Source organism: Bombina bombina, chromosome 8, assembly GCF_027579735.1.
Source record: "Bombina bombina isolate aBomBom1 chromosome 8, aBomBom1.pri, whole genome shotgun sequence".
Taxonomy (NCBI): Eukaryota; Metazoa; Chordata; class Amphibia; order Anura; family Bombinatoridae; genus Bombina; species Bombina bombina.
Window position 1 is genome coordinate 108918148 of NC_069506.1, and position 25283 is coordinate 108943430.

The window sequence follows — 25283 nt, forward strand, 5'->3', positions numbered from 1 at the left end:
ATTGCCACTCACAAGAGTTCCCTTCTTGGGGACTCTTATAGATTCTGTAGAAATGAAAATTTACCTGACAGAGGACAGGTTAACAAAACTTCTAAATGCTTGCCGTGTCCTTCATTCCATTCAACACCCGTCAGTGGCTCAATGCATGGAGGTAATCGGCTTAATGGTAGCGGCAATGGACATAGTACCTTTTGCACGCCTGCATCTCAGACCACTACAATTGTGCATGCTAAGTCAGTGGAATGGGGATTACTCAGATTTGTCCCCTATGCTGAATCTGGATCAAGAGACCAGAGATTCTCTTCTATGGTGGCTTTCTCGGCCACATCTGTCCAGGGGGATGCCCTTCAGCAGGCCAGATTGGACGATTGTAACAACAGACGCCAGCCTGCTAGGTTGGGGCGCTGTCTGGAATTCCCTGAAGGCTCAGGGATCATGGACTCCAATAAACATTCTGGAATTAAGAGCAGTTTTCAATGCCCTTCTGGCTTGGCCTCAGTTAGCAACTCTGAGGTTCATCAGGTTTCAGTCGGACAACATCACGACTGTGGCTTACATCAACCATCAGGGAGGGACAAGGAGTTCCCTAGCGATGATGGAAGTCTCAAAGATAATTCGCTGGGCAGAGTCTCACTCTTGCCACCTGTCAGCGATCCACATCCCAGGCGTGGAGAACTGGGAGGCGGATTTCCTAAGTCGCCAGACTTTTCATCCGGGGGAGTGGGAACTTCATCCGGAGGTATTTGCCCAACTGCTTCAGCATTGGGGCAAACCAGAACGCCAAGCTCCCTTGTTACGGATCCAGGTCCAGGGACCCGGGAGCGGTACTGATAGATGCTCTGACAGCACCTTGGGTTTTCAACATGGCTTATGTGTTTCCACCCTTCCCGATGCTTCCTTGATTGATTGCCAGGATCAAACAGGAGAGAGCATCGATAATTCTAATAGCGCCTGCGTGGCCACGCAGGACCTGGTATGCAGATCTAGTGGACATGTCGTCCTGTCCACCATGGTCTCTGCCTCTGAGACAGGACCTTCTGGTTCAGGGTCCTTTCAAACATCCAAATCTAATTTCTCTGAGGCTGACTGCATGGAGATTGAACGCTTGATTCAATCTCCATGCAGTCAGGATTAAGCCTGTGTTTAAAACTGTTGCTCCGCCATGGAGCTTAAACTTAGTTATTAACGTTTTACAGGGTGTTCCGTTTGAACCCCTTCATTCCATTGATATCAAGCTGTTATCTTGGAAAGTTCTGTTTTTAATGGCTATTTCCTCGGCTCGAAGAGTCTCTGAGTTATCGGCCTTACATTGTGATTCTCCTTATCTGATTTTTCATTCAGACAAGGTAGTTCTGCGTACTAAACCTGGGTTCTTACCTAAGGTAGTCACTAACAGGAATATCAATCAAGAGATTGTTGTTCCATCATTGTGCCCTAACCCTTCTTCAAAGAAGGAACGACTTCTGCACAATCTGGACGTCGTCCGTGCCCTGAAATTTTATTTGCAGGCAACTAAAGATTTTCGACAAACTTCTTCCCTGTTTGTCGTTTATTCTGGACAGAGGAGAGGTCAAAAGGCTTCGGCTACCTCTCTCTCCTCCTGGCTTCGTAGCATAATACGTTTAGCCTATGAGACTGCTGGACAGCATCCTCCTGAAAGAATTACAGCTCATTCTACCAGAGCTGTGGCTTCCACTTGGGCCTTTAAAAATGAGGCCTCTGTTGAACAGATTTGCAAGGCTGCAACTTGGTCTTCACTTCACACCTTTTCAAAATTTTACAAATTTGACACTTTTGCTTCTTCGGAGGCTGTTTTTGGGAGAAAGGTTCTTCAGGCAGTGGTTCCTTCCGTGTAAAGATCCTGCCTGTCCCTCCCGTCATCCGTGTACTTTTAGCTTTGGTATCCCATAAGTAATGGATGACCCGTGGACTGACTACACTTAACAGGAGAAAACATAATTTATGCTTACCTGATAAATTCCTTTCTCCTGTAGTGTAGTCAGTCCACGGCCCGCCCTGTTTTTACGGCAGGTCTAAATTTTAAATTAAACTCCAGTCACCACTGCACCCTATAGTTTCTCCTTTCTCGTTAGGTTTCGGTCGAATGACTGGGTATGACGTAGAGGGGAGGAGCTATATAGCAGCTCTGCTTGGGTGATCCTCTTGCACTTCCTGTTAGGGAGGAGATATAATCCCATAAGTAATGGATGACCCGTGGACTGACTACACTATAGGAGAAAGGAATTTATCAGGTAAGCATAAATTATGTTTTTAAAGTGCTCAACTATTCACATCCTTTTACAGGGTTTATCTAACCAGTCTCAGACACATTTTCCCCCTCAATAGCGCCTACTAGATTATGGGGTTGACACGAGTTCAGCTGGGAAGTGAAAAATATTTCAATGGGAGATGTCACAATCCCTATAGGTAGAATGTGGATTTATCCACCAATCCCCTGGTCTATTTTGTTCTGCTTCTTAAATATCCTTGGAACTGTGCTTACAATTCCTCAGATTTTCTATCTACTAAACGCAGTCTGCTGTTCCCATAATGCAAGTTAGAGAATGGTGCTGCTGTAAATAATGATTTTATCGTTCTCTGCCCACTGGCTATTCCTTGAACATCTACACATAGGGCTAGATTATCGTGTTTTTGTTGCCGTTTGCGTGTAAGTTAAATCTGTGTGTTTATATATATATATATAATAACAGCAATACACAATACTTGTGCAAAAAAGGAGCGCTCAATATGTGCACAATATCACAAATGAAAGAATAAAATAAAATCAGTTAATGTGCATATAACAAAATAAAATTACATATGGCGTGCATGTAAATAACACAACTAGTGTATACCAGTCAGCACAAAACAAAAAAGGATATGCTTGCTTCAATGTATTAGTACATCAGTAAGGACATCAAATAAGAGTTGCAGCTTCCCATTGGACACAGCACTGGTGGCTGGATAAAGCTAATATAAAAACAAGAAAGGGGAGAGGGAGGCGCAAACACCTCTAAATGCAGACTGTATGTACAAAAAGTAATTTATTATGGTATTCACGATAAAACACTCACACTCAGGACCCTCAAACATATGAGGTATGTAAAAACACAGCAAACATATGACACTCAAAGTTTCCTTAACAATCTGTTCAATCCAGTTGGATGGTTATCAACTTGCCCTCACCCAAGGTAAACCTGAAAATCTGTCCTGTTAGGGAGTCCTAAGCCATGGAATACACCATTCCCACTCGGGAAGTTAGAGTACAAGAGCTGCCTTTCAGGACGAGTTAGTCAGGATTTGACAACAAAGTTTTTAAGAATCAGGAATAAATAATCCCTCCCTACGTCTCTTTCCTACTACTGAGCCTCAGAATGTCTGACAAGCCACGGGGTAGCGCTGCACAGACGATCAGCCCAGTGTTGCAGTTAGTGGCTGTAGTACATACTGTTTCAACAGTTTTATCGTGAATACCATAATAAATTACTTTTTGTACATACAGTCTGCATTTAGAGGTGTTTGCGCCTCCCTCTCCCCTTTCTTGTTTATATATATATATATATATATATATATATATATATATATATATATATATATATACAAAACAGAATGAGAAGCAGTCTGCCAGGAACGAACAGCAGCATCAATAGCTTGTTCTATGGCCCGGTTGCCACCTGGTAGTAGCTTCTTTCTGCCCAATTGTGCTTTTCACAGAGGAAAACTTTCCTGTAGTATATCAGTCTGATCCCGCCGACATGGTCAGTCCAGCCCCGAAATACCAGGCAATTCTCCTCTGAACAAGGAACATGACAACCCCAGACGATCGTTTCGGCCTCCTTTTGGCCTCGTCAGTGAGGTGCAGCCATATCCCTCTAAGCACATTGGGCAAGGAGTCCACGTCTGGTTTCCCCCATCACCCATAGGGAGACTATCCCCAGGGTCATATTTACATATGCAAAACAGAATGAGAAGCAGTCTGCCAGGAACGAACAGCAGCATCAATAGCTTGTTCTATGGCCCGGTTGCCACCTGGTAGTAGCTTCTTTCTGCCCAATTGTGCTTTTCACAGAGGAAAACTTTCCTGTAGTATATCAGTCTGATCCCGCCGACATGGTCAGTCCAGCCCCGAAATACCAGGCAATTCTCCTCTGAACAAGGAACATGACAACCCCAGACGATCGTTTCGGCCTCCTTTGGGCCTCGTCAGTGAGGTGCAGCCATATCCCTCTAAGCACATTGGGCAAGGAGTCCACGTCTGGTTTCCCCCATCACCCATAGGGAGACTATCCCCAGGGTCATATTTACATATGCAAAACAGAATGAGAAGCAGTCTGCCAGGAACGAACAGCAGCATCAATAGCTTGTTCTATGGCCCGGTTGCCACCTGGTAGTAGCTTCTTTCTGCCCAATTGTGCTTTTCACAGAGGAAAACTTTCCTGTAGTATATCAGTCTGATCCCGCCGACATGGTCAGTCCAGCCCCGAAATACCAGGCAATTCTCCTCTGAACAAGGAACATGACAACCCCAGACGATCGTTTCGGCCTCCTTTGGGCCTCGTCAGTGAGGTGCAGCCATATCCCTCTAAGCACATTGGGCAAGGAGTCCACGTCTGGTTTCCCCCATCACCCATAGGGAGACTATCCCCAGGTTCATATTTACATATGCAAAACAGAATGAGAAGCAGTCTGCCAGGAACGAACAGCAGCATCAATAGCTTGTTCTATGGCCCGGTTGCCACCTGGTAGTAGCTTCTTTCTGCCCAATTGTGCTTTTCACAGAGGAAAACTTTCCTGTAGTATATCAGTCTGATCCCGCCGACATGGTCAGTCCAGCCCCGAAATACCAGGCAATTCTCCTCTGAACAAGGAACATGACAACCCCAGACGATCGTTTCGGCCTCCTTTGGGCCTCGTCAGTGAGGTGCAGCCATATCCCTCTAAGCACATTGGGCAAGGAGTCCACGTCTGGTTTCCCCCATCACCCATAGGGAGACTATCCCCAGGGTCATATTTACATATGCAAAACAGAATGAGAAGCAGTCTGCCAGGAACGAACAGCAGCATCAATAGCTTGTTCTATGGCCCGGTTGCCACCTGGTAGTAGCTTCTTTCTGCCCAATTGTGCTTTTCACAGAGGAAAACTTTCCTGTAGTATATCAGTCTGATCCCGCCGACATGGTCAGTCCAGCCCCGAAATACCAGGCAATTCTCCTCTGAACAAGGAACATGACAACCCCAGACGATCGTTTCGGCCTCCTTTGGGCCTCGTCAGTGAGGTGCAGCCATATCCCTCTAAGCACATTGGGCAAGGAGTCCACGTCTGGTTTCCCCCATCACCCATAGGGAGACTATCCCCAGGGTCATATTTACATATGCAAAACAGAATGAGAAGCAGTCTGCCAGGAACGAACAGCAGCATCAATAGCTTGTTCTATGGCCCGGTTGCCACCTGGTAGTAGCTTCTTTCTGCCCAATTGTGCTTTTCACAGAGGAAAACTTTCCTGTAGTATATCAGTCTGATCCCGCCGACATGGTCAGTCCAGCCCCGAAATACCAGGCAATTCTCCTCTGAACAAGGAACATGACAACCCCAGACGATCGTTTCGGCCTCCTTTGGGCCTCGTCAGTGAGGTGCAGCCATATCCCTCTAAGCACATTGGGCAAGGAGTCCACGTCTGGTTTCCCCCATCACCCATAGGGAGACTATCCCCAGGGTCATATTTACATATGCAAAACAGAATGAGAAGCAGTCTGCCAGGAACGAACAGCAGCATCAATAGCTTGTTCTATGGCCCGGTTGCCACCTGGTAGTAGCTTCTTTCTGCCCAATTGTGCTTTTCACAGAGGAAAACTTTCCTGTAGTATATCAGTCTGATCCCGCCGACATGGTCAGTCCAGCCCCGAAATACCAGGCAATTCTCCTCTGAACAAGGAACATGACAACCCCAGACGATCGTTTCGGCCTCCTTTGGGCCTCGTCAGTGAGGTGCAGCCATATCCCTCTAAGCACATTGGGCAAGGAGTCCACGTCTGGTTTCCCCCATCACCCATAGGGAGACTATCCCCAGGGTCATATTTACATATGCAAAACAGAATGAGAAGCAGTCTGCCAGGAACGAACAGCAGCATCAATAGCTTGTTCTATGGCCCGGTTGCCACCTGGTAGTAGCTTCTTTCTGCCCAATTGTGCTTTTCACAGAGGAAAACTTTCCTGTAGTATATCAGTCTGATCCCGCCGACATGGTCAGTCCAGCCCCGAAATACCAGGCAATTCTCCTCTGAACAAGGAACATGACAACCCCAGACAATCGTTTCGGCCTCCTTTGGGCCTCGTCAGTGAGCTGCAGCCATATCCCTCTAAGCACATTGGGCAAGGAGTCCACGTCTGGTTTCCCCCATCACCCATAGGGAGACTATCCCCAGGGTCATATTTACATATGCAAAACAGAATGAGAAGCAGTCTGCCAGGAACGAACAGCAGCATCAATAGCTTGTTCTATGGCCCGGTTGCCACCTGGTAGTAGCTTCTTTCTGCCCAATTGTGCTTTTCACAGAGGAAAACTTTCCTGTAGTATATCAGTCTGATCCCGCCGACATGGTCAGTCCAGCCCCGAAATACCAGGCAATTCTCCTCTGAACAAGGAACATGACAACCCCAGACGATCGTTTCGGCCTCCTTTGGGCCTCGTCAGTGAGGTGCAGCCATATCCCTCTAAGCACATTGGGCAAGGAGTCCACGTCTGGTTTCCCCCATCACCCATAGGGAGACTATCCCCAGGGTCATATTTACATATGCAAAACAGAATGAGAAGCAGTCTGCCAGGAACGAACAGCAGCATCAATAGCTTGTTCTATGGCCCGGTTGCCACCTGGTAGTAGCTTCTTTCTGCCCAATTGTGCTTTTCACAGAGGAAAACTTTCCTGTAGTATATCAGTCTGATCCCGCCGACATGGTCAGTCCAGCCCCGAAATACCAGGCAATTCTCCTCTGAACAAGGAACATGACAACCCCAGACGATCGTTTCGGCCTCCTTTGGGCCTCGTCAGTGAGGTGCAGCCATATCCCTCTAAGCACATTGGGCAAGGAGTCCACGTCTGGTTTCCCCCATCACCCATAGGGAGACTATCCCCAGGGTCATATTTACATATGCAAAACAGAATGAGAAGCAGTCTGCCAGGAACGAACAGCAGCATCAATAGCTTGTTCTATGGCCCGGTTGCCACCTGGTAGTAGCTTCTTTCTGCCCAATTGTGCTTTTCACAGAGGAAAACTTTCCTGTAGTATATCAGTCTGATCCCGCCGACATGGTCAGTCCAGCCCCGAAATACCAGGCAATTCTCCTCTGAACAAGGAACATGACAACCCCAGACGATCGTTTCGGCCTCCTTTGGGCCTCGTCAGTGAGGTGCAGCCATATCCCTCTAAGCACATTGGGCAAGGAGTCCACGTCTGGTTTCCCCCATCACCCATAGGGAGACTATCCCCAGGGTCATATTTACATATGCAAAACAGAATGAGAAGCAGTCTGCCAGGAACGAACAGCAGCATCAATAGCTTGTTCTATGGCCCGGTTGCCACCTGGTAGTAGCTTCTTTCTGCAGAAAGAAGCTACTACCAGGTGGTAACCGGGCCATAGAACAAGCTATTGATGCTGCTGTTCGTTCCTGGCAGACTGCTTCTCATTCTGTTTTGCATATGTAAATATGACCCTGGGGATAGTCTCCCTAAGGGTGATGGGGGAAACCAGACGTGGACTCCTTGCCCAATGTGCTTAGAGGGATATGGCTGCACCTCACTGACGAGGCCCAAAGGAGGCCGAAACGATCGTCTGGGGTTGTCATGTTCCTTGTTCAGAGGAGAATTGCCTGGTATTTCGGGGCTGGACTGACCATGTCGGCGGGATCAGACTGATATACTACAGGAAAGTTTTCCTCTGTGAAAAGCACAATTGGGCAGAAAGAAGCTACTACCAGGTGGTAACCGGGCCATAGAACAAGCTATTGATGCTGCTGTTCGTTCCTGGCAGACTGCTTCTCATTCTGTTTTGCATATGTAAATATGACCCTGGGGATAGTCTCCCTAAGGGTGATGGGGGAAACCAGACGTGGACTCCTTGCCCAATGTGCTTAGAGGGATATGGCTGCACCTCACTGACGAGGCCCAAAGGAGGCCGAAACGATCGTCTGGGGTTGTCATGTTCCTTGTTCAGAGGAGAATTGCCTGGTATTTCGGGGCTGGACTGACCATGTCGGCGGGATCAGACTGATATACTACAGGAAAGTTTTCCTCTGTGAAAAGCACAATTGGGCAGAAAGAAGCTACTACCAGGTGGTAACCGGGCCATAGAACAAGCTATTGATGCTGCTGTTCGTTCCTGGCAGACTGCTTCTCATTCTGTTTTGCATATATATATATACAGGGAGTGCAGAATTATTAGGCAAGTTGTATTTTTGAGGATTAATTTTATTATTGAACAACAACCATGTTCTCAATGAACCCAAAAAACTCATTAATATCAAAGCTGAATACTTTTGGAAGTAGTTTTTAGTTTGTTTTTAGTTATAGCTATTTTAGGGGTATATCTGTGTGTGCAGGTGACTATTACTGTGCATAATTATTAGGCAACTTAACAAAAAACAAATATATACCCATTTCAATTATTTATTTTTACCAGTGAAACCAATATAACATCTCAACATTCACAAATATACATTTCTGACATTCAAAAACAAAACAAAAACAAATCAGTGACCAATATAGGCACCTTTCTTTGCAAGGACACTCAAAAGCCTGCCATCCATGGATTCTGTCAGTGTTTTGATCTGTTCACCATCAACATTGCGTGCAGCAGCAACCACAGCCTCCCAGACACTGTTCAGAGAGGTGTACTGTTTTCCCTCCTTGTAAATCTCACATTTGATGATGGACCACAGGTTCTCAATGGGGTTCAGATCAGGTGAACAAGGAAGCCATGTCATTAGATTTTCTTCTTTTATACCCTTTCTTGCCAGCCACGCTGTGGAGTACTTGGACGCGTGTGATGGAGCATTGTCCTGCATGAAAATCATGTTTTTCTTGAAGGATGCAGACTTCTTCCTGTACCACTGCTTGAAGAAGATGTCTTCCAGAAACTGGCAGTAGGACTGGGAGTTGAGCTTAACTCCATCCTCAACCCGAAAAGGCCCCACAAGCTCATCTTTGATGATACCAGCCCAAACCAGTACTCCACCTCCACCTTGCTGGCGTCTGAGTCGGACTGGAGCTCTCTGCCCTTTACCAATCCAGCAACGGGCCCATCCATCTGGCACATCAAGACTCACTGTCATTTCATCAGTCCATAAAACCTTAGAAAAATCAGTCTTGAGATATTTCTTGGCCCAGTCTTGACGTTTCAGCTTGTGTGTCTTGTTCAGTGGTGGTCGTCTTTCAGCCTTTCTTACCTTGGCCATGTCTCTGAGTATTGCACACCTTGTGCTTTTGGGCACTCCAGTGATGTTGCAGCTCTGAAATATGGCCAAACTGGTGGCAAGTGGCATCTTGGCAGCTGCACGCTTGACTTTTCTCAGTTCATGGGCAGTTATTTTGCGCCTTGGTTTTTCCACACTCTTCTTTCGACCCTGTTGACTATTTTGAATGAAACGCTTGATTGTTCGATGATCACGCTTCAGAAGCTTTGCAATTTTAAGAGTGCTGCATCCCTCTGCAAGATAGCTCACTATTTTTGACTTTTCTGAGCCTGTCAAGTCCTTCTTTTGACCCATTTTGCCAAAGGAAAGGAAGTTGCCTAATAATTATGCACACCTGATATAGGGTGTTGATGTCATTAGACCACACCCCTTCTCATTACAGAGATGCACATCACCTAATATGCTTAATTGGTAGTAGGCTTTCGAGCCTATACAGCTTGGAGTAAGACAACATGCATAAAGAGGATGATGTGGTCAAAATACTAATTTGCCTAATAATTCTGCACTCCCTGTATATATATATATATATATATATATATATATATATATATATATATATATATATATATATATATTGTGACAATTGTGAATGATCAGGTTTATATTTCTCCTACTATGTTGAAATGTAGTTTTTAAATCCCAGGGAAATTTATTGTATAAAATGTGGCTAGGAATTAAGCTACTATGTTTTTGGGTCCCTGGGGTGGAACACTGGAGAGAGGGCGGGCCAGTGTTCCATTCCTCAGTTTTCACATAGCTGAGAGTGAGCAATCAGGAAGTGATTTTTCCTCACCTGTGTTTAATTGAAGGAGGGTAATGTATTCTCCAGCTGCTAGGTGGAGAGAGAGTGAGAGCCTCCAGAGTGTTTCTGACTAGGAGAGAGACACACAGTGCAGCTGAACTGAGAAAAGCGGATAAAAAGTGAGTTAGCTAAAAACAGCCTGTTTAGTTTAGTTTAGTTTACCTTGATTCAGTAAGTGATGTAAACTTATGTTACTAAGAGCTCAAACTGAGCTAGGCTTTTGTTTGTAGTATGAAGTGCGTTAAAATGCTATAAACACACATGCTGTTCACTTGCACAGTGAAAATAAAACAAGGCTGTGTCATTTATACCCTGGAGGACAGTGCTATTTCCTTTAAACCAGGCACCAGGATTACAATATTTATAGGCATAAATATATATTTGTGCAAAAATCAATTAGATATATATTTTAATATATATTTAAGAATAAATGGTACTTATTCTGCTATGTGCAGAACATTGGATTATGAAATATACAATATTTTCTTATGTTACACTTTTAAATAACCGCCATCGTGTTTAAGCGACTTGTGGGTCCATTGAAGTCCATTTTCAGCTCCATTAAAGTCTATGGGGTGGGGGGAGCGATTTTGCATTTGTGACTTCTCAAAGTCTATTTGTTACCACTACTTTGCGAATGTGAGAACGCAAACTTTTTACTTTCAACTCATAATATGAGAGGAAAAAAATAAATCTTGACATTCGGACGTGAGCGCAAACTACCGCTCCACTCGTAATCTAGCCCATAGTGTTTACATAGTCCAAATAATATATTAAGCACTATTTTAGAGCCATTTTGGGGTGATGAGAACATTCTCCTGCATTTCAGGGCGTTGTATGTCATTTTAGTGATAAAATATTTCCTTCTTAATATAAGGAGAGTCCACTGCATCATTCCTTACTGTTGGGAAATACTGAGCCTGGCCACCAGATGGAGGCAAAGACACCCCAGCGAAGACTTAAATACCTCTCCCACTTCCCCCATACCCCAGTCATTCTTTTTCCTTTCGTCACAGGAGGATGGCAGAGAAGTGTCAGAAGATTTGGAGTAGTTCCTTAGGAAGGGTATCTGCCCTTCGATATGGGACTGGAGTTTTAAGTAGTCTTGTCAGCCTCTTAGTGAGAGCATTGACGAAAGTTAGAGTCTGGAGATGCAGGGAGAGTCATTCTGCAAACCCATCCAGACTGCCTGCTAACAGCTTCTAAGCAATCAGTGTTGACAAGTTTCACTGCCTGCTTTTTTTCTCACTCCAGTCCACGTCAGGAGCGATGCTACAAGACTGTCACACTTGAGAGGCTGTGTTTCTGTTCCACAGCATGGATTCTGGTAAGATCGTTTAAATTTTTACATATGTTGAAAACGCTAGAAGACAGGGTCACAGTGTGGCTCCTTTTATCTTTCTAGAATCATGGTTTAATACCTCCTGAGGGGGATTATTGAATAGTGGGGATTGATCAAATGTGATGCTTTGATTTTATGTTGCTTTATGTGTGAGATTTATTGGGCTCATAGACTGTTTGTTATGTGGCTGGAACGCACAGGTTTTTACTTCACTTTGAACGCTGCTCAGCTTGTAGCTTGGCACACTTTCTTTTAGCAAGGGCAGACATGCCTTTTTGCACTATGTGACCGGGAGTGGTTTTGCTTTCATTTCCTATTTCCTGACCGAGCTGGCTGTCGGAGAAGATGCTTTTTCTCTGTATTGTCTGGGTCTAGGAGGTGGTAAGTGCCCCAGCCATTGGGAGTATAAACGTGCCTTTTTTTAAAAATAAAAAAGATTGTTTTATTTTCTGTGTCCTACTGTCATTAGCTTAAGCTATGGAGGATTCTGAGATATCAGTGGGTACTCCCTCTATTCCAAATAGTAATACCTGTTTATATTGAGAGGAGGCCTTGGTATGCCCGCCCTCTCAACTATGTTCCACATGCCTTGACAACATTATTAGGTCTAAGAAGGTTAACCCCTTTAGTACCACTGAGCCGTCCACCTCTGAGGACTCGCCGTACCATGAGGTGCATACCCCATCAGTCATCTCCTTCTTAACACTCAGCTTCCCGTAGCACGACTGATCCTCCATCTGCCTTTTACCATCAGATTTTACAGCGCAGTATAGAATGGGGTGTCTAAACGCAAGCAAAAGGTTAAACATAGCTCTCCTGCCCAGGGATCTTCATGTAATTTATTGGATTTATCTGTTCTGACTCAGTTATCCGAGGATGAGTCACACTCTGAATCTTCAAAGGGTGAACTTTCTGGGACGGAGTCTGCTGCTTCTAAGCCTCCTGCTGAGGAGAAACCAGCCTTTAGATTTAAGATTGAACACTTACGTTTTTCTTCTAATAGAGGTCCTGTCTACATTAGAGGTTCCAGAGGCCAAGCTGCCTGATGAACCTTTTGATTCCTAAATTAGACGGAGTGTACAAGGACAGGGTAGTGCTGTTAACTTTTCCTGTACCTGTAAAGATGGCGAACATTTTTAAAATGAATAGGACAGAATTGGATCTTCCTTTTCTCCTTAGTCTTCCTTTAAGAAATTATTCCTGGTCCCAGACTCTCAATTGGAATTGTCGGGTTCCATCTCTAAGGTGGATGGCGCTATCTCCATGCTTGCCAAACGTACTACTATGCCACTTGAGGATAGCTCGTCGTTCAGAGAGCCGATGGATAAGAAGATTGAAACTTTTCTAAGAAAGATGTTCCGACATACGGGATACTTGTTTCAACCGGCAGCGGCTGTTGCCTCGGTTGCTGGAGCAGCTCTTTTCAGACGCTTGGTTCAGGGTCGTGCAGGATCCATGGGTCCTGGAGGTCATAGCTCAGGGATACTAGATAGGTTTCAAGTCTCATCCACCCAAGGGCATATTTCAGCTCTTAAGCCTGTCTTCCAGACCAGAAAAGAGGGAAGCCTTTCTGGGGTGCGTGTGGGATCTGTCCTCCTTATGGGGTCATTGTCCCGGTACCTATCGCAGAAAGTTTGGGATACTATTCAAACCTTTTCGTTGTCCCAAAGAAGGAGGGAACTTTTCGCCCGATTCTGGACTTCAAGCGCTTAAACAAATTTCTAAATGTCCCCTCGTTCAAGATGGAGACGATAAGGTCTATCCTTCCCTTAGTTCAGGAAGAACAGTTCATAACCATTATAGATCTAAATGATGCTTACCTTCTTGTTCCAATCCACAAGGATCATTTCCAGTTCCTAAGGTTTGTGTTCCTAGGCCTGTACTTCTAGTTCATTTCACTTCCGTTTGGTCTTGCTACTGCTCCAATAATTTTTACGAAGGTTCTAGGAACTCTTCTAGCCGTTGCCAGACCCCGGGATATAGCAGTAACTCCCTACTTGGACGATATTCTGGTACAAGCACCATCTTTTCGTCTGGCGGAGGACCATTCGCAATCTTTTCTCTCTCTAGCTCATGGATGGAAGATAAACCTAGAAAAAAGTACTCTTATTCTAAGCACCAGGTTAGAATTCCTGGGTACTATAATAGACTCCATATCCATGAGGATATTTCTAACAGACCAGAGACATTGCAAGCTTGTTTCCGGACCTCCTTAAGGCCCTCTGTTGCTCAGTGTATGGAGGTAATTGGTCTCATGGTGTCCAGCATGGACATCATTCCCTTTGTCAGGTTCCATCTCAGACCGCTGAGGCAGTGGAATGGCGATCTTTCGAATCTGTCTCAACAGATCTCTCTGGACAACTGGTCGAGAGAATTGCTCTCTTGGTGGCTCTGTCCAGATCATCTGTCCCGAGGGACATCCTTCTTAATACCATCCTGGGAGGTTTTGACTACAGACGCAAATCTTTCAGGATAGGGAGCTGTTTGGGGTGCCAAGAAGGCACAGGACCGGTGGTCTCACTAGGAACGCTCTCTTCCGATCAACATACTGGAACTTCGAGCAATCTTTAATGCTCTGAAGGCTTGGCCCCTTCTGGTTTCGTCCCAGTTTATCAGATTCCAATCAGCCAATATAACCTTGGTTACATCAACCATCAGGGGGGAACGAGAAGCTCCCTAGCATCAGGGGGAAACGAGAAGCTCCCTAGCAATGAGGGAGGTATCTCAAATTTCTAAATGGGCGGAGGCCCACAGCTGTTCACTGTCAGCGATTCACATGCAGGGTGTGGACAACTGGAAAGCGGATTTTCTCAGCAGACAATCCTTTCATCCAGGGGAATGGTCTCTCCATTGCGAAGTGTTTGCGGAGATATGCAACAAGTGGGGGACACCGGAGATAGATCTCATGGCATCTCGTCTCAATACCAAGCTACCCAGATATGGGTCGAGGTACAGGGATCCTCAGGCGGAGCTAATAGATGCATTAGCAGTGCCTTGAATGTTCAGTCTAATTTACCTTTTCCCGCCGTTACCACTTCTTCCTCGTGTATTGGCCCGCATCAAGCAGGAACAGGCATCAGTGATACTGATTGCTCCATCGCGAAGGATGTGGTTCGCGGATCTGGTGAGGATGTCATCTCCTCCATGGAAGTTACCTTGTCACAGGGATCTGCTGGAACAAGGTCCTTTTTGTTCTTCAAAATCTAGATTCTCTGAGGCTGACTGCGTGGAGATTGAACGCTTAGTCCTAGCCAAGAGATGTTTTTGTGAGAGAGTGATAGATACTCTCATTCAAGCTCGTAAGCCGGTTACCCATCGCATCTATCATAAGGTGTGGAGAACCTGCTTATTCTGGTGTGAAGAGCGTGGATTTTGCTGGCATAAAGTTAAGGACGCCAGGATCATATCATTTCTCCAGGATGGACTGGAGAAGGACCTTTCTGCCAGTTCTGTAAGGGGACAGATTTCGGCCCTATCTGTTTTACTGCACAAGAGGCTCTCCAAGCTTCCCAATGTATAGTCCTTTATTTAGGCTCTGATTAGGATCAGACCTGTGTTTAGATCTAAGGCTCCTCTTTGGAGTCTAAATCTTGTTCTTAAGGTGTTTCATTGGGCTCCGTTTGAGCCTATGCATGAGATTGACATTAAAATGTTGTCCTGGAAGGTTCTTTTTCTACTGGCTATTGCTTCTGCTCGCAGAGTATCTGAGATTGCCTCCTTGCAATGTGAGCCTCCTTATCTGGTGTTCCATTCTGATAAGGCTTTCCTACGTACTAAGTTAGGTTTTCTTCCTAAGGTCGTGTCAGACCGCAACATCAATCAAGAGATTGTGGCTCCTTCCTTGTGTCCAAATCCTTCATCTGCGATGGAACGTTTGCTGCATAATATGCACGTAGTTCATGCCTTGAAGTTCTACCTTCAGGCTACTAAGGTTTTTAGACAAACTTTGTCCTTGTTTGTTGTCTATTCCGGGAAGCATAAGGGACAGAAGGTTTCTTCGACTTTTTTATCTTTTTGGATAAGGAGTGTTATCCGCTTTGCTTATGAGACAGCGGGACATAAACCTCCTCAGAGGATTACGACTCATTCTACTAGAGCAGTGGCTTCCTCTTGGGCCTTTAAGAACGAGGCCTCTATGGATAAGATTTGTAAGGAGGCTACCTGTTTTATAATGTTTCCGCTAATATAATGTTATATAATTCTGCCCTATGTGCAGAATTATATAGCATTATTTTTGAGGTTTACTGTCCCTTTAAGCCTTGGCTGGGGTGTCTTTGCCTCAGTATTCCGTATTTCCCAACAGTAAGGAATGATGCTGTGGAGTCTCCTTATACAGAAGGAAATTAAATTATCTGGTAAGCATAATTTATTTTTTTTCTCATTGACATTATTTACACACAACTGCCATCATATAACAAATGGTTGTTGTAAAAGCTTCTCTGTGGTCCCCTTTTTTCAGAAACAGCAGACATGCATGGCTTTGCAATTAGTTTTTGGCAATTAGAAGGCTGCTAATTGCAGCTGTGCACCACACTTCTGAAATTCCCGGCAGTGAAAGGGTTAATGAGCTGTTAAGGGTAAATGTATAGTAGTGCAGTGATTACACTCCCACTTGACACCTACCACCTCCTTGATCCCTTCCAAAGAGCTTTCTTCCCTCCCAATGGTCAACATCATTTCCCACCATCTTAGGTACTGGCACCCAGTCTGCCAGTATGCAGTTAGATGTTTTTTTTTAAATTATTTATTTTCTGTAGTGTAGGGATCCCCCTCACCCAACCACCTGATCCCTCAGAAATAGCTCTGTTCCCTCTCTCCCCCTACTGCACCTCCATATATGTTACTGACAATATGCCAATGTGCAGTCTTGGGGGGTTTGGGGGAGGTTGAGTTTATCTATTAATTTTTTATTTTTCACTCTCTCCACCTCCAGTTTCATGCCATCACACTATAGGGCTTCCTGCTGTCTTATATTCCCTTTTCCGTAGTGTAGGCACCCTTCCAAAAGTATTTCTGTAGCCTAAGGAACCCTCCCTCCCCCCTCCTCCAGTGATGAACCGCCCACTCATCTCCCTCCTTCCCTTTCTAGGCACCACTGCACCTGAAATATACAATTACACTGTGTCGCTGTCTGTATCTGCGATCTGACTTCATATAGTATGGCAGTATGATCAGCGCTCCCTTACTATATGAAGACAGATCTTCTGCCCCCAGCTGCAGTCTCCGTTGTCTAAGTACTACGTTAACACACTACTTCCGAATGGCACAAGGTGTTAAGGCTGTATTTCCTTTGCCTCCTCTTGGTGAACAGAAAATATATCTCACATGTGATGAATCGTGAACTCTGACCATGGGGAAAGAAGTAAATTTATCAGGCTAAACATATGTTATGTCTTTTTTTCAATCAATTAAACTGAGCAGATAAAAAGTAACTGTACATTAAATAGTGCATAAATATATTAATTTTAACCTGCAGAGGGGGTGTTAACTTCTATTTACAGTTAGAAAAAATAAAATTACTATTATTTTTTGCCAATGTTCAAATAATAAAGGCACAAAGTAAATCATGTGTGCCATAAAGAACCAATTGTATGAAATATGGACGTAAGCTACTCACAGAACTAGTAAGAAAGATTCATAGCAAATTCTAATCTTTTACTCAAAGGAATCTTACATGAGCAACTTATAATATATATTTAAATAAATATCTGTTTTTCTGTGATTTTGACCCAATATCCCATAGCACCAATCACAGATAAGCTAATGCTTTGTGTAATTTGGGAATGATTTCCTACTGTTGCTGTTTTATTTATACCCCTTAATGTATGTGTTGGATCTTCTATTGTGTCTTCCAGTGCACAGAGACTGCAGAACCTTCCTCCATAGAAGGACCCAAGACTGAGCCTCAAGAGACACTGAGCACTTCAGACCTCTCAGCAAACAAAAGTTCAGGTAATTACCTCTGATTCACTTAAAGGGACAGTTAAGTCCAAAAAAAACTTTCATGATTCAGATATAGTATGTAATTTTAAACAATTTTCCAATTTACTTTTATCACAAATTTTGCTTCGTTCTTTTGGTATTCTTAGTTGAAAGCCAAACCTAGAAGGTTCATATGCTAATTTCTTAGACCTTGAAGGCCGCCTCTGCATTTGACAGTTTTTCTCCACTTGAGGGCCTTAGTTCATGTGTTTCATATAGATAACATTGAGCTCATGCACAGGAATTTATTCGAGGAGTGAGCACTGATTGGCTAAAATGCAAGTCTGTCAAAATAACTGAAATAAAGGGGCAGTCTGCAGAGGCTTAGATACAAGGTTATTACAGAGGTAAAAAGTTTATTATTATAACGGTGTTGGTTATGCAAAACTGGGGAATGGATAATAAAGCATTATCTGTCTTTGAAAACAACATAAATTCTGGTGTTGACTGTCCCTTTAAAGAGAGATTACCAGTTTCGCTGCTGGGCTTGTTCACATCTGTGTACTGAAGACCACTTTAGAATTTTATACTCGTTAAAAAGGGACATTAAAGTCATTTTATATATGCATAGTATATATTGTCAATTAAGATATGTGTTGCTGAATATGAGTTTGTGCATTTGCTGTTAGCACTCACTGTGCAGTATGTAGCAGGTTTGGGCAATCTGCAGCATACTTACGTTACAGAATTTGACTTTCAGTTTTGAATGCAAAAGTAGAGTATTTTATAGCTAAACTAAAATAATAAATAATAATAATTAAATATTGCAATGTTGTTACATTTTCAGGAATTCATTTAAGGGGAATAAAATTTTGAGCTTAAAGGGAATGCAACGTTGAATGAATAAGTGCCCGGTTTTTAAAAATACTATTAAAAACAGGAGCACTTCATTCATTAAACTTTACATTGTTGTGTATTTCTCCTGTTAAGTGTAGTCAGTCCACGGGTCATCCATTACTTATGGGATTATAACTCCTCCCTAACAGGAAGTGCAAGAGGATCACCCAAGCAGAGCTGCTATATAGCTCCTCCCCTCTACGTCATATCCAGTCATTCTCTTGCACCTAACTAAAGATAGGACGTGTGAGAGGACTGTGGTGTGTTAAACTTAGTTTTTATTTCTTCAATCAAAAGTTTGTTATTTTAAACGGCACCGGAGTGTGTTGTTTGTTCTCAGGCAGCATTAGAAGAAGAATCTGTCTGAGTTTGTCTATGATCTTAGCGGTCGTAACTAAGATCCACTTGCTGTTCTCGGCCATTCTGAGGAGTGAGGTAACTTCAGAACAGGGGATAGCATGCAGGGCCCACCTGCAAAGAGGTATGTGCAGTAAATTATTTTCTAAGGAATGGAATTGACTGAGAAAATACTGCTAATACCGATGTAATGTAAGTGCAGCCTTAAATGCAGTAGTAGCGACTGGTATCAGGCTGATATGTATGTATGTATACTCTGAGGTATTTCTGGGGAATGGAATTTCACTAAGAAAATACTGTCAATATTAAAGTAATATTTGAGCCTGCACTGCAGTGAAAGCGACTAGCAGCAGGCTTATTAATAACACTTCATAATTTTCAATTTCTCCAACATAGGTGTGTCCGGTCCACGGCGTCATCCTTACTTGTGGGATATTCTCTTCCCCAACAGGAAATGGCAAAGAGCCCAGCAAAGCTGGTCACATGATCCCTCCTAGGCTCCGCCTACCCCAGTCATTCTCTTTGCCGTTGCACAGGCAACATCTCCACGGAGATGGCTAAGAGTTTTTTGGTGTTTAAATGTAGTTTTTATCCTTCAATCAAGTGTTTGTTATTTTAAAATAGTGCTGGTATGTACTATTTACTCTGAAACAGAAAAGAGATGAAGATTTCTGTTTGTAAGAGGAAGATGATTTTAGCAAACGTTACTAAAATCGATTGCTGTTTCCACACAGGACTGTTGAGATGAAGTAACTTCAGTTGGGGGAAACAGTTGGCAGACTTTTCTGCTTGAGGTATGACTGGCCACATTTCTAACAAGACTATGTAATGCTGGAAGGCTGTCATTTCCCCTATGGGGACCGGTAAGCCATTTTCTTAGATTAAGTAAAAGAATAAAGGGCTTCATAAGGGCTTAAAAAACTGGTAGACATTTTTCTGGGCTAAAACGATTACTTTGCTAAGCATATTTTGCAGATTATAACTCTTAATAGTTATTATAATCTTGGGGATTGTTTTAAAAAACGGCAGGCACTGTATTGGACACCTTTTTCAGATGGGGGCCTTTTCTAGTCATAGGCAGAGCCTCATTTTCGCGCCACTAATGCGCAGTTGTTTTTGGAGAGCAAGGCATGCAGATGCATGTGTGAGGAGCTAAGAACCACTGAAAAAGCTTATAGAAGGCGTCATTTGGTATCATATTCCCCTCTGGGCTTGGTTGGGTCTCAGCAAAGCAGATAGCTTGTAAAAACGGCTCCGGTTCCGTTATTTTAAGGGTTAAAGCTTTCAAATTTGGTGTGCAATACTTTCAAGGCTTTAAGACACTGTGGTGAAATGTTGGTGAATTTTGAACAATTCCTTCATACTTTTTCACATATTCAGTAATAAAGTGTGTTCAGTTTAAAATTTAAAGTGACAGTAACGGTTTTATTTTAAAACGTTTTTTGTGCTATGTTCTATATGTATGAAAACTAAGGTTTCTCCCCATTTAAATTTATGTGATAATTGTGCCATAGTGTCCAAACAAAGTAGGGACAATGATGCCACAGATAATGATATTGCCCAAGATGATTCCTCAAATGAGGGGAGTAAGCATGATACTGCATCATCCCCTTCTGTGTCTACACCAGTTTTGCCCACACAAGAGGCCCCTAGTACATCTAGTGCGCCAATACTTATTACCATGCAACAATTAACGGCTGTAATGGATAATTCTATTGCAAACATTTTATCCAAAATGCCTACTTATCAGAGAAAGCGCGATTGCTCTGTTTTAAACACTGAAGAGCAAGAGGACGCTGATGATATCTGTTCTGACATACCCTCACACCAATCTGAAGGGGCCAGGAGGGAGGTTTTGTCTGAGGGAGAAATTTCAGATTCAGGAAAAATTTCTCAACAAGCTGAACCTGATGTTGTAACATTTAAATTTAAATTAGAACATCTCCGCGCACTGCTTAAGGAGGTATTATCTACTCTGGATGATTGTGACAATTTGGTCATTCCAGAGAAATTATGTAAGATGGACAAGTTCCTAGAGGTTCCGGTGCCCCCCGATGCTTTTCCTATACCCAAGCGGGTGGCGGACATAGTAAATAAGGAGTGGGAAAGGCCCGGCATACCTTTTGTTCCTCCCCCTATATTTAAGAAATTATTTCCTATAGTCGACCCCAGAAAGGACTTATGGCAGACAGTCCCCAAGGTCGAGGGGGCGGTTTCTACTCTAAACAAACGCACTTCTATTCCTATAGAAGATAGTTGTGCTTTCAAAGATCCTATGGATAAAAAATTAGAGGGTTTGCTTAAAAAGATGTTTGTTCAGCAAGGTTACCTTCTACAACCAATTTCATGCATTGTTCCTGTCACTACGGCAGCGTGTTTCTGGTTCGAAGAACTAGAAAAGTCGCTCAATAAAGAATCTTCGTATGAGGTGATTATGGACAGAGTTCAAGCACTTAAATTGGCTAACTCTTTTATTTTAGATGCCGCTTTGCAATTAGCTAGATTAGCGGCAAAAAATTCAGGGTTTGCTATCGTGGCGCGCAGAGCGCTTTGGCTAAAGTCTTGGTCAGCGGATGTGTCTTCCAAGACAAAATTGCTTAACATCCCTTTCAAGGGTAAAACACTGTTTGGTCCTGATTTGAAAGAGATTATTTCAGACATCACCGGGGGAAAGGGCCACGCCCTCCCTCAGGATAGGTCTTTTAAGGCTAAAAATAAGCCTAATTTTCGTCCCTTTTGCAGAAACGGACCAGCCTCTAATTCTACATCCTCTAAGCAAGAGGGTAATACTTCACAACCCAAACCAGCCTGGAGACCGATGCAAGGCTGGAACAAGGGTAAGCAGGCCAAGAAGCCTGCCACTGCTACCAAAACAGCATGAAGGGATGGCCCCCGATCCGGGACCGGATCTGGTGGGGGGCAGACTTTCTCTCTTTGCTCAGGCTTGGGCAAGAGATGTTCAGGATCCTTGGGCACTAGAAATAGTTTCTCAAGGTTATCTCCTGGAATTCAAGGAACTACCCCCAAGGGGAAGGTTCCACAGGTCTCAATTATCTTCAAACCAAATAAAAAGACAGGCATTCTTACATTGTGTAGAAGACCTGTTAAAGATGGGAGTAATTCATCCAGTTCCAATAGGAGAACAAGGGATGGGGTTTTACTCCAACCTGTTCATAGTTCCCAAAAAAGAGGGAACATTCAGACCAATTTTAGATCTCAAGATCCTAAACAAATTTCTCAGGGTTCCATCGTTCAAAATGGAAACCATTCGAACGATCCTTCCCACCATCCAGGAAGGTCAATTTATGACCACGGTGGATTTAAAGGATGCGTACCTACATATTCCTATCCACAAGGAACATCATCAGTTCCTAAGGTTCGCTTTTCTGGACAAGCATTACCAGTTTGTGGCACTTCCATTCGGATTAGCCACTGCTCCGAGAATTTTCACAAAGGTACTAGGGTCCCTTCTAGTGGTTCTAAGACCAAGGGGCATTGCAGTAGTACCTTACTTGGACGACGTCCTGATTCAAGCGTCGTCTCTGTTAAAAGCAAAGGCTCATACGGACATTGTCCTAGCCTTTCTCAGATCTCACGGATGGAAAGTGAACAAAGAAAAAAGTTCTCTGTCCCCGTCAACAAGAGTTCCCTTCTTGGGAACAATAATAGATTCCTTAGAAATGAGAATTTTTCTGACAGAGGTCAGAAAATCAAAAATTCTAAGCTCTTGTCAAGTACTTCATTCTGTTCTTCGTCCTTCCATAGCGCAGTGCATGGAAGTAATAGGATTGATGGTTGCAGCAATGGACATAGTTCCTTTTGCACGAATTCATCTAAGACCATTTCAACTGTGCATGCTCAGACAGTGGAATGGGGATTATACAGACTTGTCTCCGACGATTCAAGTAGATCAAAAGACCAGAGATTCACTCCGTTGGTGGCTGATTCTGGACAACCTGTCACAGGGAATGAGCTTCCGCAGACCAGAGTGGGTCATTGTCACGACCGACGCCAGTCTGGTGGGCTGGGGCGCGGTCTGGGAACCCCTGAAAGCTCAGGGTCTATGGTCTCGGGAAGAATCTCTTCTCCCGATAAACATTCTGGAACTGAGAGCGATATTCAATGCTCTCAAAGCTTGGCTTCAACTAGCAAAGGCCAAATTCATAAGGTTTCAATCAGACAACATGACGACTGTTGCATATATCAACCATCAGGGGGGAACAAGGAGTTCCCTGGCGATGGAGGAAGTGACCAAGATAATTCAATGGGCGGAGGATCACTCCTGCCACTTGTCTGCAATCCACATCCCAGGAGTGGAAAATTGGGAAGCGGATTTTCTGAGTCGTCAGACATTCCATCCGGGGGAGTGGGAACTCCATCCGGAAATCTTTGCCCAAATAACTCAATTATGGGGCATTCCAGACATGGATCTGATGGCCTCTCGTCAGAACTTCAAGGTTCCTTGCTACGGGTCCAGATCCAGGGATCCCAAGGCGACTCTAGTAGATGCACTAGTAGCACCTTGGACCTTCAACCTAGCTTATGTATTCCCACCGTTTCCTCTCATTCCCAGGCTGGTAGCCAGGATCAATCAGGAGAGGGCTTCGGTGATCTTGATAGCTCCTGCGTGGCCACGCAGGACTTGGTATGCAGACCTGGTGAATATGTCATCGGCTCCACCATGGAAGCTACCTTTGAGACAGGACCTTCTTGTTCAAGGTCCATTCGAACATCCGAATCTGGTTTCCCTCCAACTGACGGCTTGGAGATTGAACGCTTGATTTCTCCAACATAGGTGTGTCCGGTCCACGGCGTCATCCTTACTTGTGGGATATTCTCTTCCCCAACAGGAAATGGCAAAGAGCCCAGCAAAGCTGGTCACATGATCCCTCCTAGGCTCCTCCTTCCCCAGTCATTCTCTTTGCCGTTGTACAGGCAACATCTCCACGGAGATGGCTTAGAGTTTTTTGGTGTTTAAATGTAGTTTTTATTCTTCAATCAAGAGTTTGTTATTTTAAAATAGTGCTGGTATGTACTATTTACTCTGAAACAGGAAAGAGATGAAGATTTCTGTTTGTAAGAGGAAAATGATTTTAGCAACCGTTACTAAAATCGATGGCTGTTTCCACACAGGACTGTTGAGAGGAATTAACTTCAGTTGGGGGAAACAGTGAGCAGACTTTTGCTGCTTGAGGTATGACACATTTCTAACAAGACTCGGTAATGCTGGAAGCTGTCATTTTCCCTATGGGAACCGGTAAGCCATTTTCTTAGTTTAAGTAAAAGAATAAAGGGCTTCATTAGGGCTTAAAAAACTGGTAGACATTTTTCTGGGCTAAAACGATTACTTTACTAAGTATATTTGGCAGATTATTACTTTTAATAGTTGTTAAATCTTGGGGATTGTTTTAATAAAAACGGCAGGCACTGTATTGGACACCTTTTTCACTGGGGGCCTTTTCTAGTCATAGACAGAGCCTCATTTTCGCGCCTTTAATGCGCAGTTGTTTTTGGAAAGCATGGCATGCAGATTTGGTGTGCAATACTTTTAAGGCTTTAAGTTACTGTGGTGAAATTTTGGTGAAATTTGAACAATTCCTTCATACTTTTTCACATATTCAGTAATAAAGTGTGTTCAGTTTAAAATTTAAAGGGACAGTAACGGTTTTATTGTAAAACGTTTTTTGTGCTTTGTTGACAAGTTTAAGCCTGTTTAACATGTCTGAACCATCAGATAACGATGTTCTATATGTATGAAAGCCAATGTGTCTCCCCATTTAAATATATGTGATATATTTGTGTCATAATGTCCAAACAAAGTAGGGATAATAATGCCATAGATATGATATTGCCCAAGATGATTCCTCTAATGAGGGGGAGTAAGCATGGTACTGCATCATCCCCTTCTGTGTCTACACCAGTTTTGCCCACACAAGAGGCCCCTAGTACATCTAGTGCGCCAATACTTATTACCATACAACAATTAATGGCTGTAATGGATAATTCTATTGCATGCATTTTTTTCCAAAATGCCTACTTATCAGAGAAAGCGTGATTGCTCTGTTTTAAACACTGAAGAGCAAGAGGACGCTGATGATATCTGTTCTGACATACCCTCACACCTATCTGAAGGGGCCAGGAGGGAGGTTTTGTCTGAGGGAGAAATTTCAGATTCAGGGAAAATTTCTCAACAAGCAGAACCTGATATTGTAACTTTTAAATTTAAATTTCAACATCTCCACGCACTACTTAAGGAGGTATTATCTACTCTGGATGATTGTGACAATTTGGTTATTCCAGAGAAATTAGGTAAAATGGACAAGTTCCTAGAGGTTCCGGTGCCCCCCGATGTTTTTCCTATACCCAAGCGGGTGGCGGACATAGTAAATAAGGAGTGGGAAAGGCCCGGCATACCCTTTGTCCTCCCCCTATATTTAAGAAATTAGTTCCTATAGTCGACCCCAGAAAGGACTTATAGCATACAGTCCCCAAGGT

At 43.7% G+C, this 25283-nt stretch overlaps 1 protein-coding gene across 7 annotated transcripts in view; it reads left to right on the plus strand.

Moving 5' to 3' along the window:
• LOC128638507 (oocyte zinc finger protein XlCOF7.1) overlaps positions 1 to 25283 on the plus strand; it is a 254740-nt gene that overhangs the window by 140587 nt on the left and 88870 nt on the right. For all 7 annotated transcript variants that reach the window (XM_053690502.1, XM_053690504.1, XM_053690503.1 and 4 more), the window contains one exon: positions 17468 to 17564. In XM_053690502.1, coding sequence (XP_053546477.1) covers positions 17468 to 17564 — 97 coding nt within the window. The remainder of the gene's footprint in view (positions 1 to 17467; positions 17565 to 25283) is intronic.